Below are 15401 nucleotides of genomic sequence, written 5' to 3'. Positions count from 1 at the left end.
AGCTGTGAGTGAATTACTGAGAGTGGCCTTGGCCCCACAAGCAGCTCTGAGTTCTGTGTTGCTGGCTGCTGTCTGAGTGCACTGCTGGGTTTGTCCCCTGGGGATTTCCTCTACTTTCTTTAGAGCTTATCAATTGATTTTAGAGTATATTTGTTAAAATTGATCTTGTGTGTAAGTCAAGTTTTTTATATTAGTAGTTAGATGATGTTTAGGAATATGTAATCTGCTATTAGAAACAGACGTCTCGGCTGGATGCGGTGGCTCACGACTGTAATCCTAGCACTTTGGGAGGCCGAGGCAGGTGGATCACCTGAGGTCAGGAGTTCGAGACCAGCCTGTCCAACATGGAGAAACCCCGTCTCTATTAAAAATACAAAAAGTATCTGGGCGTGGTGGCACATGTCTGTAATCCCAGCTACTTGGGAGGCTGAGGCAGGAGAATCGCTTAAACCCGTGAGATGCAGGTTCCAGTGAGCCAAGATCACGCCACTGCACTCCAGCCTGGGTGACAGAGCAAGACTCTGTCTCAAAAAAAAAAAAAAAAAAAGAAAGAAACAGACGTCTCTGATGTGGTAATGTTCGGTAATGTTCGGTAATGTTCATCACCCCCAAATTAGGGAGGAAGAGGAGGAGGAAAGAAATTAGTTGAAGAGCTGCACCTGAGCCCCAGTGTCTGTGTGTCCTTGAGGGCCTGCACTTTGGCCTCTGCTCTTCCTTCACCGTGTTGGTTTAGAGCTGTGGATCCTGCCCTCTCAGTCTGTCCCCTGTGTGTGTGTCTTGTTGGCAGCAGTTAGATATCTGTCAGAGGACATGCTGCAGCCTTTCTTCCAAGGCTGGCCTGGAGGGTTAGTGTTGGCAGCCATCTCTGGTCACTTGGGACCCCAGGCGGCTTCTGTGGACTGTGAGTGGAGATGCTTGTTAGCCTCTGAGGTCAGCAGTTTGCCATGCCAGTCAAACCTGGCACCAAGTTGGCAGCGTGACTCTGACCAAGGGAAGAACACACTTCAGACTGAAAGTGATAGAAAACCAGATGTGACTTTTGGCAACCTTTTTGGAAAGCAGTACTTCAGTAGCTTCAGAGACAAGCAGAAACCCTTAAGTCTGACGCCTGGGAGTTTGCCCTTTAGAAGGAAAACCACAGGGACGTCTGTCCGTGGGCCTTTTTGGGTGGTGGTGATGATGGCAGAAGCTGGCAGACGGTGTGCATACTTGTCATTGTGGGAGTGGCTGAGGGGGTGGTTAAGCAGCCTCACTGGGGAATTGAGGCAGCCATTGTCATAGCAATTAGACGTGGACTCGTTATATTTGGAGGATTTTATGAGGGGTTGTTGAAATAGAAAAGTATGTCTCTGGTAATCCCACTTTTTTTTTTTTTTTTTTTTTGAGATGGAGCCTCCCTCTGTCACCAGGCTGGAGTGCAGTGGTGCGATCTTGGCTCACTGTAACCTCCGCCTCCTGGGTTCAAGTGATTCTCCTGCCTCAGCCTCCCGAGTAGCTGGGACTACAGGCGTGCGCCACCACGCCCAGCTAATCTTTTTGTATTTTTAATAGAGACGAGATTTCACCCTGTTGGCCAGGATGGTCTTGATCTTTTGACCTCGTGATCCATCTGCCTCAGCCTCCCAAAGTGCTGGGATTACAGGCATGAGCCACCGAGCCTGGCCAGTCACACTTTTTAAAAGCAGTGACAGCTCCTATGCGTGTCTGTGCTTACATGTGTATGTGAACGCCAAGAAAGCAGTGGAGATACATGCAACCAGCACATGCAGTGTTGGGAGAGGAGAGAGCCTCCCAGAGGCCAGAGGAATGGCAGAGGGAGGTGGGGGCCAAGCAGAGGGTGAGAGGCGGGAGGAGAGGCCCTGAAACCCAGCAGGTCCATTGTGGCTGTGTGTGCAAGCAAAATCATTTGGGTGTATGGAGGCTTCACAGAGTTACGAGATTAAATTACAGAGAACCTGCATACTGGTCTTTATAATGCCAGGAAACATAGGGGAGATGTTAGAAGAGAATTCTCGTCTTAAAAGTTAGAAACCTCATTATTTAGGCCTACAGGGGTGGTTGGCATTTGCTTTTTGCAGATATCCAAGTTGGGCTTCCATGAAGCTCAGGTGGTAAGGGAAGGCATCAGCCTCTGTTTATCATTTGAACAGGCATGGCGATTTGTTGTTCCTGTTTCCCTCGAGCCTTGCTGGGCCCTCATCTGAAATGGAGACGTCAGCTCCACCGGGCTTCAAGGTCTTTGGCGCTCCCAACGTGGTGGAGGATGAGATTGATCAGTACCTCAGCAAACAGGACGGGAAGATTTACAGAAGCCGAGACCCACAGCTGTAAGTGATCCATGAGATTCCAGGGTCCTACATGTGGTGATCTTAATGGGTGAATAAAGGGAAATATTTATAACATGTCTTGTTTTAATAAGTATCTGATGAAGAAATGTTAAGTCTTAAGTTTTACTATCTTCAGATTAAACTTCAAGTTATCTTGTTAGCTTTTTATCAGTTTTTGTTTTTTGTTTTTAGCTTTTTATCAGTTTCCACCTCAAAATATGTTCCCATAAAAAATTTTGAAGCATTTGGGTACAAAGAGACTGGAAAGGTATTGAGGGAGTTGGGGGCCTCACACCAAGTCTTTACTGTGATGTCCCCTGGAGATGCTGATTCCCGTGCAGAGTGGGGTGTTAATCAGCAGCTGCAGGGGAGGGAGGAGGGAAGGGGCAGGTGGTTGTGTGTGTGCATCCATGTGAGGTGAGTGCTGTGTCTCTCATTTCATAGCGGTTGGATGATTTTGACCTGCCACACTAGTGTGCGCTCTCCATCCCTGCAGCAAGCATTTCACTTGCAGAAGATGCTGTGCCTTGGAATATTCCCTCCTCACCTGGGGCTATATGAAGTGCTTGTGCATATGTACATTTGTTTATTTTAGATTTTTTGCAATTCCTTTTAAATAAACCAGTGAGAAGGATCTGAGTTTATACTTGGCTATGTGAAATTGTCTGAGCGAAGGTTGTGTCTGCAGTGGGGTCTTTTTTAAAATGCATCACTCTGTAGATGTGACGGGGTGCTGACTTTGAGGTATTGGGATTCCAAATGCTGCATTAGCAACTTTTATGTCTTAGATCAGAGAGCCATAAATGGCGCTCTGCTGCCATTGGCATGGAGCCACTTTGTAGCCATAGCCATTAGCCGGCATGCCTCTTCCATTTGTGTCTCCTCCCAGGGGCCTGGCACTGGCTTGCTTGCATGATCTGTGTCTTCATGGCTTCATTAGCAGCTTTTGAGAGCGTGTGTGTGTGAGAGAGAATTCTGAGCCATCATCACTTAGATCCTGCCTATTAGGAAGCACAGAGGCCACCTCTGTTCCGCAGCACAGGGCTCATCCGCGTGTAAGAATTCTGACCCCACTTAGAAAGGGGCCTGACTGAGCCCCAGAGGGACGGCCGCCGGTGGCCTCGTAAACCAGCATGCCTCTCCTTCAGATTGTGCGTGTTGTGCTCCCAAGGCTTCTGTGACTGAAAATGTCAGAAAGCCGTGGGACAAGGTTTTTTCATTGTTGTGATTTCCCAGAATGCATGTGAAGTAGGTATTTTCCAAACTTGGATTATTTATGCACCGCTCTCAGGCCCTTTGCCATGTTCACGTACCAGCTTTGTTATTATTTATTTAACACTTTTCTTTTCTTTTTTTTTTTTTTTTTTGAGATGGACTCTCGCTGTGTCACCCAGGCTGGAGTGCAGTGGCGCGATGTCCGCTCACTGCAAGCTGCATCCCCCCGGTTCACGCCATTCTCCTGCCTCAGCCTCCCAAGTAGCTGGGACTACAGGCGCCCGCCACCACGCCTGGCTAATTTTTTTGTATTTTTAGTAAAGACGGGGTTTCACCGTGTTTGCCAGGATGGTCTCGATCTCCTGACTTGTGATCCACCCGCCTCGGCCTCCCAAAGTGCTGGGATTACAGGGCGCAAGCCACCACACCTGGCCTATTTAACACTTTTCTTTAAATGGACTTGGCCGGGCGCAGTTGCTCACGCCTGTAATCCCAGCACTTTGGGAGGCTGAGGCAGGTGGATCACCTGAGGTCAGGAGTTTGAGACCAGCCTGACCAATACGGTGAAACCCCGTCTGTACTAAAAATACAAAAATTAACTAGGCATGGTGGTGTGCACCTGTAGTCCCAGCTACTTGGGAGGCTGAGACAGGAGAATCGCTTGAAACCAGGAGGCGGAGGTTGCATGGAGCCGAGATCATACCTCTGCACTCCAGCCTGGGTGACAGAGTGAAACTCCGTCTCAAAAAAAAAAAAAACAAAAAAAACCCATTTTATTTATTTATTTATTTGAGTGGAATTTCACTCTCGTCTCCCAGGCTGGAGTGCAGTGGCACAATCTCAGCCCATCGCAACCTTTGCCTCCCAGGTTCAAGCAATTCTCCTGCCTCAGCCTCCCTAGTTCCTGGCATTACAGGCGCTTGCCACCATGTCCGGCTAATTTTTGTATTTTTAGTAGAGATGGGGTTTCACCATGTTGGCCAGGCTTGTCTTTAACTCCTGACCTCAGGTGATCCACCCATCTCAGCCTCCCAAAGTGTTGGGATTAGAGGTGTGAGCCACTGCCTTTGGCCAATAAACTACTTACATTGACTTTGAGTTCATTCACTTTTATCTTTGGTTTGTGTCATTTTAAGCAGTGGATACCCATGAAGTCACAGGTTTGATGTGCGGGTCAGTTTTTTCTAATTCATATCAACATAAGTAGTAAACTTCTGGGTGTGGTGGTGTATACCTGGAGTCCCAGATACTCGGGGAGGCTGAGGTGGGAGTGCTTGAGCCCAGGAGGTGAAGGCTGCAGGGAGCCACGATCACCACTGCACTCCAGCCTGGGCGATAGAGTGAGAGCCTGTCTTTAAACAAAACAAAACAACAATTAAAATATAAATGTTTATCCATGTGCCATCTGGAATATAACTGCACGTGGGCAGGGAAACACTCTGTTAAAGTAGGACGTGCGTGTGAGACGGCAGCAGCGGAACACAGACATCCTCACTGCTCTGCCTTTTTCTGCCTTGTACTCTCCTCAGATGCCGCCACGGCCCTTTGGGGAAATGCGTGCACTGCGTCCCTCTAGAGGTGAGAGTCTCTGCGGAGTAAGTTCTGGGCCAGTGTGGGGGGCTGCGGGTAGACAGCTGTCTTAAGTGCTTGCCCTGAGTCCACGCACTTGGCTGCAGTGGTTCAAAGAACTTACCTATTTATTGCCCTGGGCCTCATATTCCCCTAGTGCAAGCTGCACACAGGACGAGCCTTTATTTATGGGAGTGACCTTCTCACTGGATTATGAATGGCTGAAGCATTTGTGTGGCTGTGATAAAGGGGCAGCATTTACAGCGGGCTCCCTGGACAATCCTTTTCCGATCTGACACAAAGCTGAGCCTGTCGGCTTCCGTGCTTATCATTGTTGATTTACTTTGCCTTGAATCTCACATCTCTTCTACTGGTTTGTCCTGGTGAGATTGAGAGCTACCATAATAATGCTGACTGGAACTGTTAATGCTGGATTTACAGCAGGAAGGCCAACCTGATTTTCTTCATGAGGCATCTCTTGCCTCATCTTGTGGCATTTCTTTTTGCACAATTTTCCTGAAACTCATTTGACTTAGAGCGTTTTGTGTTTAATAGAGATTCATTTTAATCTTGAAAAGATAACTGGCACACAAAGAAAAACTTGCTTCTGGCTATGTGCAGTGACGCCTGTAGTCCCGACACTGGGAGGCCAGGGCCAGAGGATCATTTGAGCCTAGGAATTGTTCAGCCTGGGCAACTCTTTTTTTGTATACCCTGTCTCTACAAAAAATTTAAAAAATTAGCTGGGTGTGGTGGTTCACGCCTGTAGTCCCAGCTACTCAGGAAGCTGAGGCAAGAGAATCACTTGAGGCTGGGAGGTCGAGGCTGCAGTGAGCCATGATTGCACCACCATACTCCAACCTGGGCAACAGCATGAGACCCCATCTCTAAAACAGTTAAATTGGCCAGACTCAGTGGCTCACGCCTGTAAAGCTAACACTTTGGGAGGCCAAGGCGGGTGGATCATGAGGTCAGGAGTTTGAGACCAGCCTGGCCAATATGCTGAAACCCCGTCTCTACTAAAAATACAAAAATTAGCTGGGCGTGGTGGCGTGCACCTGTAGTCCTAGCTACTTGGGAGGCAGAGGCAGAAGAGTTGCTTGAACCCAGAGGTGGAGGTTGTAGTGAGCAGAGACTGTGCCACTGTGCCACTGCACTCCAGCCTGGGCGACAGAGTGAGACTCCGTCTCAAAACAAACAAACAAAAAACAATTAAATTAATTAAAAAAAGAAAAACTTGGTTCTGACTCAGAGTGGTAAGGGAGACCCTAGTACCTGCTTTCACTGTGGGCCTTGACTTGCCGAGGCCATGCTGCTGGCCTCTCCCTGTGCGTAGCAGAGGCTCGGCGCCTGGAGTGACCGGCACGTGTGAGACTGCACTCGCTTACTCTGTGTCTTGGCAGCCATTCGATGAGGACTATCTAAACCATCTCGAGCCTCCCGTGAAGCACATGTCCTTCCACGCCTACATCCGGAAGCTGACTGGAGGGGCTGACAAGTAAGCAACTTGCTGTAACCTGGTTGTGCGTAAATTCCTTTTTGTGTAGCTGGCAGTTGTTGCTTATAGCCAGTGAACGTGTGAATGAGAGAAGTAAAGATGAGAAGGGGTCACACGCCTTTGAAAGTTACCGTGGTTCTATATTTATTTATTTATTTTTTATGTACACATATATGTTTTTAAGAGATGGGGTCTCACTATGTTGCCCAGGCTGGTCTGGAACTCCTTGGCTCAAGTGATCCTCCTGCCTTGGTTTCCCCAAAGTGCTGGATTACAGGTGTGAGCCACCTCGCCTGGCCAACCTGGTTCTAGAAGGGAGCTAGCAAGGCAGAGCGACTGTGCAGGCGCCTGGCTGCGTGGCCACAGTGCAGTATCAGACAGAGGCTGTCCCCACACACACCGCCCCAGCAAGTTAGCATCTGTGATGGTGGCCTGTTGATTCTGTGGTCTGAGTTCATTCTCTGCTTTTCAGAAAAACAACTACCCTGTGAGAATCTCAGCTTCCCCACCTCAGTGCCTGGTAACCCTTTCCCCAGAGCCTGGCCTCTGAGTCAGCTTGGTTTTCAGCCACAGCAGGGGCTGCAGCCACTAATCCTCATGGTACCACAGTAGTTGCCCACAGGCTCAGCCAGGTGGGCACAGGTGGTAACAGTGGCCAGAAAGGGGTGAACTGAGCATTTTGATTTCTTTTAAGCCATGGCAAGCCCTTGCCTGTATGACCTTCTCCTGTTGGCTCTCTGTACACCCTACCAGAAAGTAGCAGGCTTCAGCTATTATTTTATAATTCCTGTCAGTGCGACGAGGAGATGGTGGCTGAACTGAAGTCAGCAACATTTTGTGAAGGATGTCATATTCGCCTGATTGTAGCTTTTCTCTGACAACCCGCTGACATCCTAAAATGACTTTTTAAAAATGTTAGACCAGAAGAAAAAACCTGCTAGAAACCCACTATTGCTTGTCAGTGGGGAAAGCCGTGGAACTCTCTGGACTAAGGAGTGGGTGCAGATTGATTGTAGTGAAAGAGACTTGGTCAGCCTTTGTCAGTCTAGGTCAAGGAACACAGTCTCTAGTGGGGGCGTGTTTGTGGCTGCTGTTAACATGCAGATTCAGTGACGAGTCTTTGCTTCCTAGATGCTATGATACCAAAAATGGCTCACCACCAAAAATGATCAGTATGTGAGGTAATGCATATGTTAATTAGCTCAATTTAGCCATTCCACAGTGTGGACATGTTTCAGAATATCATTTCGTACACTGTAAATATATCGTTTTTATTTGAAAAACAAAACCTCACGTCCACCTTAAAGTTACAGATTTCTTTTTTTTTTTTTTTTTTGTCAGTTATATTTCAGTAAAGCTGGAGAAAAAGTTCAGAGTAGGGTCCAGGATTTTCTCATTGACAGTCTTCAACAGTAGTTTTTATTTTAGCCTAAAGCAGAGTAAAGATGCCTTAATTACATATCCTAATCAGATTTTTCCCACGAATAAGAATTTTTTACAAATATCTAAGTACTGGGCTAATGTCAAAGTTTCTGACAATTTAATGAAACCTGTAGGAGCCTCATGCCCGCTCAGTGGCACAGGTGAGATCAGTAGATATTCTACAGTATTCTTGAAAGCTTTCTTGGATGTTAGTGATAGATGGTAAAAAACACCACAGTTTGGTAGGAAAGTAGTTGTGTGTTCCTGTATGGTTGAAGTATGTGGGACAGAAGCTGGGATTTGGAATGTGCTGGAACTGTAGGTAGAGCTTCCATTAGAATCATCCTTAGCCCATCTTCCCTGCTGCTGCCACGTGCTTAGCTCCTGAGACACTGTTCAGGAGGTATAAGATACTTAGCATGTCATTTCCAGCCTCTTGCTCAACTTTTCACCAATGTGATGTTTAATTAAGTTGCTTCTCTTCTATGTAGGGGGAAGTTTGTTGCCCTGGAGAACATCAGCTGCAAGATTAAGTCAGGGTGTGAGGGGCACCTCCCGTGGCCGAATGGCATCTGTACTAAGTGCCAGCCGAGCGCCATCACGCTGAACAGACAGGTGAGATGTTCCCTGTCTGTCTAGATTTGTTTTCATGGCTGAGAAACGGATATTTCCAGAAGAGCCCCTTGGAGTGGAATGCTATTAGCACTATGCGTGGTGGATTTTCAGTACTTTTTGATGGATTGAATGATCCTTTTGTGGAAGTGGTACACTGAATATATCATTTTTAAGGCTTCTTGCTCTTGGAGATATGGAGTGCGCGCCCTCAGTTCTCTGTTTTGCTGGCTCATATGGAGGCAGAATGTTCCTGGTGATTATTTAAAATCCTCAGTGGTTGTGAGGAAACTGGCTCTGAAGGTTGGTAAAGGGGCACCCCTTGGACCAGCTCTGAGCACCTGTCCAGGCTGGCTTAAGGAGAGAATGTGGCTCAGGAAGGAGGGAGCGTTCCGGCCTTTCTGGATGTTCTGCTGTCCTTGTCCCGCCTCTGAGAGTAGCCTGCCTCGCCTTCCTCCTGCCGCTGTGCCCTTAGAGAAAACGGCTCCTTAGAGAGAATTCCGTGGCCTCCTCGACTTTTTTGGAAACCTCCTATTCTCTATTCCTTTTTCCTTCTTGAAAACTACTTTATTTTGGCCGGGCAAGGTGGCTCACACCTGTAATCCCAGCACTTTGGGAGGCTGAGGTGGGCGGATCACCTGAGGTCAGGAGTTCAAGACCAGCCTGGCCAATGTGGTGAAACCCCATCTCTACTAAAAATACAAAAAATTAGCTGGGCGTAGTGGTGGGCGCCTGTCGTCCCAGTTGCTCAGGAGGCTGAGGCAGGAGAATCACTTGAACCTGGAAGGCAGAGGTTGCAGTGAGCCAAAATCACACCACTGCACTCCAGCCTGGGTGACAGAGCGAGACTCCGTCTCAAAAAAAAAAAAAAAGTAAACGTGTTTGTTTTTTGCCCTAGAGATTGTGAAAACCTGTATTTTAGGTTAAATCACAATGGAATTATTTTGAATTTATTGATAGATGAAACCCATCTCCATCCTCCTATAACCCCCTGTCCCGCCACTGGACTCTGAAGTGGTCTAAAGGGCAGAGCATTTTTTTTTTTTTTTTTTGAGACAGAGTCTCACTCCGTAGCCCAGGCTGAATTACAGTGGTGCAGTCTTGGCTCACTGCAACCTCAGCCTCCCAGGTGCAAGTGATTCTATTGCCTCAGCCTCCGGAGTAGCTGGGATTACAGGCATGAGCCACCATGCCTGGCTAATTTTTGTATTTTTAGTAGAGACAGGGTTTCACTGTATTGAATAATTTTTGAGGTTTAACTCCTGGACTCAAGAGATCCGCCTGCCTCGCCTCCCAAAGTGCTGGGATTACAGGCATGAGCCACCACGCCTGACTGGTTTTTTTCTTAAGTAATGTTTATTGTTTTTATTTTTTGAATAGAATAGCAGATAATTATTATTATTATTATTTTTTTTTTTGAGATGGAGTTTTGCTCTGTCGCCCAGGCTGGAGTGCAGTGGCGCCATCTGAGCTCACTGCGAGCTCCACCTCCCGGGTTCACGCCATTCTCCTGCCTCAGCCTCCCGAGTAACTGAGACTACAGGCACCCGCCACCACGCCTGGCTCTGGCTAATTTTTTGTATTTTTATAAAATACAAAAAAAATAGAGACGGCATTTCATCACGTTGGTCAGGATGGTCTTGATCTCCTGACCTCATGATCCGCCCGCCTTGGCCTCCCAAAGTGCTGGGATTACAGGCGTGAGCCACTGCGCCCAGCCCAGATGTTTATTTTTTAAGATACAAGGGTTCTCACTCTGTCACCCAGGCTGGACTTGAACTCCTGGGCTTAAGCGATCCTCTAGCCTCGGCCTCCTGAGTATCTGGGACCACAGGCATGCACCATCACACCCTATTGGTTTGTTTTTTAAAGAACTAGGTAAAAGATATTTATGAATGGTTTGTGTTAGAAAAACAAGTGATTTCTTTTTGATGGCATGTTTTCATCAGCCCACTCTTGTTAACTCTACAGAAGTACAGGCATGTGGACAATATCATGTTTGAGAATCACACCGTCGCTGACCGCTTTCTTGACTTCTGGAGAAAGACAGGGAACCAGCATTTTGGGTACTTATACGGACGGTACACGGAGCACAAAGACATTCCCCTTGGCATCAGGGCTGAAGTGGCTGCGATTTATGAGCCACCTCAGGTAAACATGACGGGATTCAAGTTCCTGAGTTTCTGTGTTTGGAGGCTGTGGGGGATGCCCTTTCGGAGAGGCCTTGCCCTGTTCGCTTTGTTGTTTGTGCCCCCTTTGTCACACACCGGTGCACGTGCACAACATTTTCTGAGTTATTGGAGAGTGAGATCATGGCTCCTAAAACCTTCAGTGTATGTTACTAAGGATAAGGATATTTTCTTACACAACCGGTACATTTGCCACTATTGATCCAGTGTTTTTATCTCGTCTGCTGTGTCCAGGTTTGCTCATTGACTCCGTAGTGTCCAGGTGCTCAGTCCTCCTTGTGTCATTCTGTGTCTCTTCCACCATGCAGCAGTCACTGTCTTAGGAACCATGGAGAAGGCCACAGACACACCTCAGCACCAATCACCAGAGTGTCACCAGAGTAACAAAAACTGCCACCAAAATAGGACTGATAACAATTTAAGATTTGTTTGGAGGGGAAAGAAGTGTCCTGAGGGTATATCCCGCAGGGTGTGTGCACAGCTAGTCACTGTGCTTGGAAGTCATTGGAAGGCCCTCTCGGTATGATTATGCCACCAACTAGTTACACATTGTATTTCTGGTTTTTGGGAATTGGGCTGTGTGTGTATATTTATATAAATTTCAATTTGTTTTGTAATTGTGTATAATATTGATGTAGTGTATTTTACATACATTTTATTGCAAAAGTAAAAAAGTAAGCAAATATTGAATGCTAGTTAATGATACGCATGTTGTACTATTTAGGGAGAAGTACATTTATGTCTGTAATACACTTGAAATCCAATAGAAAAATAAAATGAATTGATGGGTGACTAGAGGGACAGATAGTGCATAGGAAATGTTCATGCTGAATCTAGTGGTGGGTATATGAGTATTCACTGTAAAATTCTTTAAATTAGCTGTATGTTAGAAATTTTTAATTTTTATTTATTTATTTTTTAGAGATGAGTCTTGCTCTGTTGCCCAGACTGGAGTGCAGTTGTGCAGTCATAGCTTACTGCATCCTTGACCTCCTGGGCTCAAGCGATCCTCCTGCCTCAGCCTTCTGAGTAGCTGGGACTACAGGTGCATGCCACCATGCCAAGCTAGTTTTTAAATTTTTGGTAGAGTCAGGGTCTCGCTATATTGCCCAGGTTGGTCTTGAACTACTGGCCTCAAGTGACCCTCACATCTTGGCCTCCTGAAGTGTTGAGATTACAGGTAGGAGCCACTGTGCCCAGCCAGAAATATTTTTAAAAGTTAGAAAAGAAAAAAAAAGTGCACATTTCCAAAGTCATGTTTACAAACAAGGTATATTCATTTCCCTTTACCCTGCTTTCCTCTACAGGTAGCCCCTAGAATTTAAAACCTTTTTCTTTTTGAGACAGCGTCTCACTCTGTTGCTCAGGCTGGAGTGCAGTACTGCCATCACGGCTCAATGCAGCCTCAATTGCAGCCCTCTTGGGCTCAAGCAATCCTCCTGCCTCAGCCTCCCAAGTGTCTGGGACTACAGGCGTGCACCACCATGTCTGACTTTTATATGTGTGTGTGTGTGTGTGTGTGTGTGTATTTGTGTATATATATGTATGTGTGTATATATATGTGTGTGTATATATATACGTGTGTGTGTATATATACATATATATGTATATATGTGTATATACATATATAGTGTGTGTGGAGACAGATCTCGCCATGTTACCCAGGCTTGTCTGGAACTCCTGGGCTCACACAGTTCACTCGCCTCAGCCTACCAAAATTCTGGGATTACAAGCATGAGCCACCATGCTCAGCCTAAATCTTTTTAGTTGGACTTCCTGAAGTTTGATTTTTTTTTTTTTTTTTAAATTTTGAGACGGAGTTTTACTCTGTCACCCAGGCTGGAGTGCAGTGGCATGATCTCCACTCACTTCAACCTCCGCCTTCCGGGTTCAAGTGATTCTCCTGCCTCAGCCTCCTGAATAGCTGGGATTACAGGTGCCGCCACCATGCCTGGCTAATTTTTGTAATTTTATTAGAGACAGGGTTTCACCATGTTGGTCAGGCTGGTCTCAAACTCCTGACCTCGTGATCCACCCGCCTCAGCCTCACAAAGTGTTGGGATTATAGGCGTGAGCCACTGCGCCCGGCCTGATTTTTTTTTTAATTGTTTAATTGTTTAATTTTTTTTTTTTATACAGGGAGGGTCTCTGTGTGGCCCACGCTGGTCTCAAACTCCTGGCCTCAAGTGATCCTACTGCCTTGGCCTCCTAAAGTACTAGAATTACCAGCATGAGCCATTGTGCTTGGCAAAAGTTTGTTTTTTGTTTGTTTGTTTGTTTGTTTTGTTTTGTTTTGAAACAAGTTCTCGCTCCTGAGCGAGATCCTCTTACCTCTTTCTCCCAAGTAGCTGGGACTATCGGTGTATGCCACTGAGCCTGGCTAGTTTTGTTTTTTTTGTATGTGACATTTTTAGTGTAAGCACATACACACACGCATGCATGCACGCACATTCATACTATCCCCCTTCTTTGTTTCTTTGTACGTATAATATGTGCACTTTTTCCACCTAACACTGTCTTGTGGAGATCACCGGATGGCTAGCCTCCTATTTAGATAACCTGAGTGGGAGGCAGGCTGGGGTGCCCTGCAGCTGCTTTCGGAGTTTGCTGATCAGAGTCTGAAACTGCAGGCTATGCATGGGTAACAGCTGGTGTACAGGGTTGCTAGTGGCCCCTGCACAAATGTGTGTCTTTCTTGGCTGTATTTATACGGATTTTCAGTGACATTTTTGGTATCTTTGTATAGCAATAGATGTAGTGTTTCATGAGGCCTTTGCCATGGTTCTTTTAAAAAGAGACACTAGATGGCAGTAGAGACCCCGCCAGTGAAGTCTCAACCCTTAGGTCACTGTGCTGTACTCAGGATGCTGCTTTTCGAAGCACACAGTATTCAGATTCAGTTTTTTTAAAGGGTCTCTTTCATGGAGAGCTCAACGGTTCTATTAAAAGTATAATTGAGGCCAGCCGTGGTGGCTCACATCTATAATCCCAGCACTTTGTAGGGCAAGGCAGATCACTTGAGGCCAGGAGTTCAAGACTAGCCTGGCTGACATGGCAAAACCCTGTTTCTACTAAAAATACACACACAAAAATTTGCTTATGCAGCTTATGCTGCCACATGTCATTAAACAACTCCTTTTCCTTAGCTTTTTCTCTGAGTTTGTGATTTAACCTACATTCTGGAGGTATTAATGACCTCCATATGGGTAATACCCAGCAAACGTAAACTTCTTTGTGGTTTGCCAGATTTTGACTAATTTACAAGGATATGCCCAGTTACTGTAACTCAATTTGGGATTACCTTTACCTTTCCTATTCTTATGGCTGGGGTTTCTGCATAGAATGATACCTATTAATGACCCGCAAGCTACATTTAAGTGAACATTAATGATTTCGGTAAGCGTGGTCCACTCTGGGAAGTGATGTGCTGTGGCTGGTTTCAGTTGCATGGGAGCCAGTCGAAGCTACAACTCATCGACCGCCCTGTGCCAGATGAAAGGAGGTGGTTGATTTTTGAACACCTTTTCCCTTCCTTAGGGTTGGTGAGCTCATCGCTCTCTGTGGAGTTCATAGTGTCCCTGTAACTGAGTATCTTAGCTGTGAAGCCAAGCATTGTCTCTGCAGGAGTGGCACACAGATTTTCCAAGGCTGTTTTGTGGGAATGGATGTTACCTTACAGTTTGAGTCTTGCCTAATTTAGCCAAACCTGTTTGGAGTGAAGCTACTTATCCAAGGAAGTTTGAAAGTAACTTAATTCCCTGATGAAGGAACTTTTAAAACAGGCAGAGTGTGTAGACCTTGCCTTGCCTTAGTCCTGAGCGCTCCTGATGCAGAGCTGTGCAGCACACATCAGCTGGGCCCTGCGTGCCACATGTTTTGCAGCCCTGGTAAAAGGTGCAGCACAACCCGAGAAGGAGAGAAGCCGGGAGGCATGTCGCATGTGTTTTATCTGTGGCTATAGTTCTCCTTTCTGACAAGGAGGCCCCCAGCACTCCTTGTGACCTAGAGCTGGAAGTGGAAGGGCTTGGGGTGCTGCTTCCTGAGCCCTCTGCTCTAAGTCCATCTTCTCCCTTTGATTCCCTGCAGATTGGTACACAGAACAGCTTGGAGCTTCTTGAGGATCCAAAAGCTGAAGTGGTCGATGAAATTGCTGCCAAACTTGGCCTGCGGAAGGTACTGAGGCATCCGGCAGCCAAGCAGGGGGCGTGGCCAGGCTCTGTTGGGCATCCAGGCCAGGGGAAGTTGAGGGAGTGGCCGGGCTGTGTCGGGGACTGGCTCTCCCCAGCTGCACAAGGTCAGGTGCAGGCACCATATGTTTTGAAACTTCACATATGTTTGTTGGGCACCAATAACCTTTATGTTCCTCTGACTTAAACTAAAATGAGAACATTTTCTTGAGCATAAAAAAAAAAATCCCAGTGCAGATCTGGCTGTTAGATTTCAGCCTTCCAGCCACACTTCATGAGGACTGCTTCAAGTGGGAAACTGACCCCAGCCGCACCCCTGCTGGCTCTTCTGTGCATGTGTGTCCCTTCTGCCTGAGCTCTCCCTTCATGTAGCTTGGAAGCC

General features: G+C 46.7%; 1 protein-coding gene across 3 annotated transcripts in view; it reads left to right on the top strand.

Moving 5' to 3' along the window:
* NPLOC4 (NPL4 homolog, ubiquitin recognition factor) overlaps positions 1-15401 on the top strand; it is an 80178-nt gene that overhangs the window by 21577 nt on the left and 43200 nt on the right. For all 3 annotated transcript variants that reach the window (XM_003315770.6, XM_009433499.5, XM_063799429.1), the window contains exons 4-9: positions 2151-2327; positions 5072-5120; positions 6515-6609; positions 8523-8646; positions 10615-10794; positions 14919-15005. In XM_003315770.6, coding sequence (XP_003315818.1) covers positions 2151-2327; positions 5072-5120; positions 6515-6609; positions 8523-8646; positions 10615-10794; positions 14919-15005 — 712 coding nt within the window. The remainder of the gene's footprint in view (positions 1-2150; positions 2328-5071; positions 5121-6514; positions 6610-8522; positions 8647-10614; positions 10795-14918; positions 15006-15401) is intronic.

The sequence above is a fragment of the Pan troglodytes genome, chromosome 19 (genome assembly GCF_028858775.2).
Source record: "Pan troglodytes isolate AG18354 chromosome 19, NHGRI_mPanTro3-v2.0_pri, whole genome shotgun sequence".
Taxonomy (NCBI): domain Eukaryota; kingdom Metazoa; phylum Chordata; class Mammalia; order Primates; family Hominidae; genus Pan; species Pan troglodytes.
This window is presented reverse-complemented; position numbering and strand designations above follow the sequence as displayed.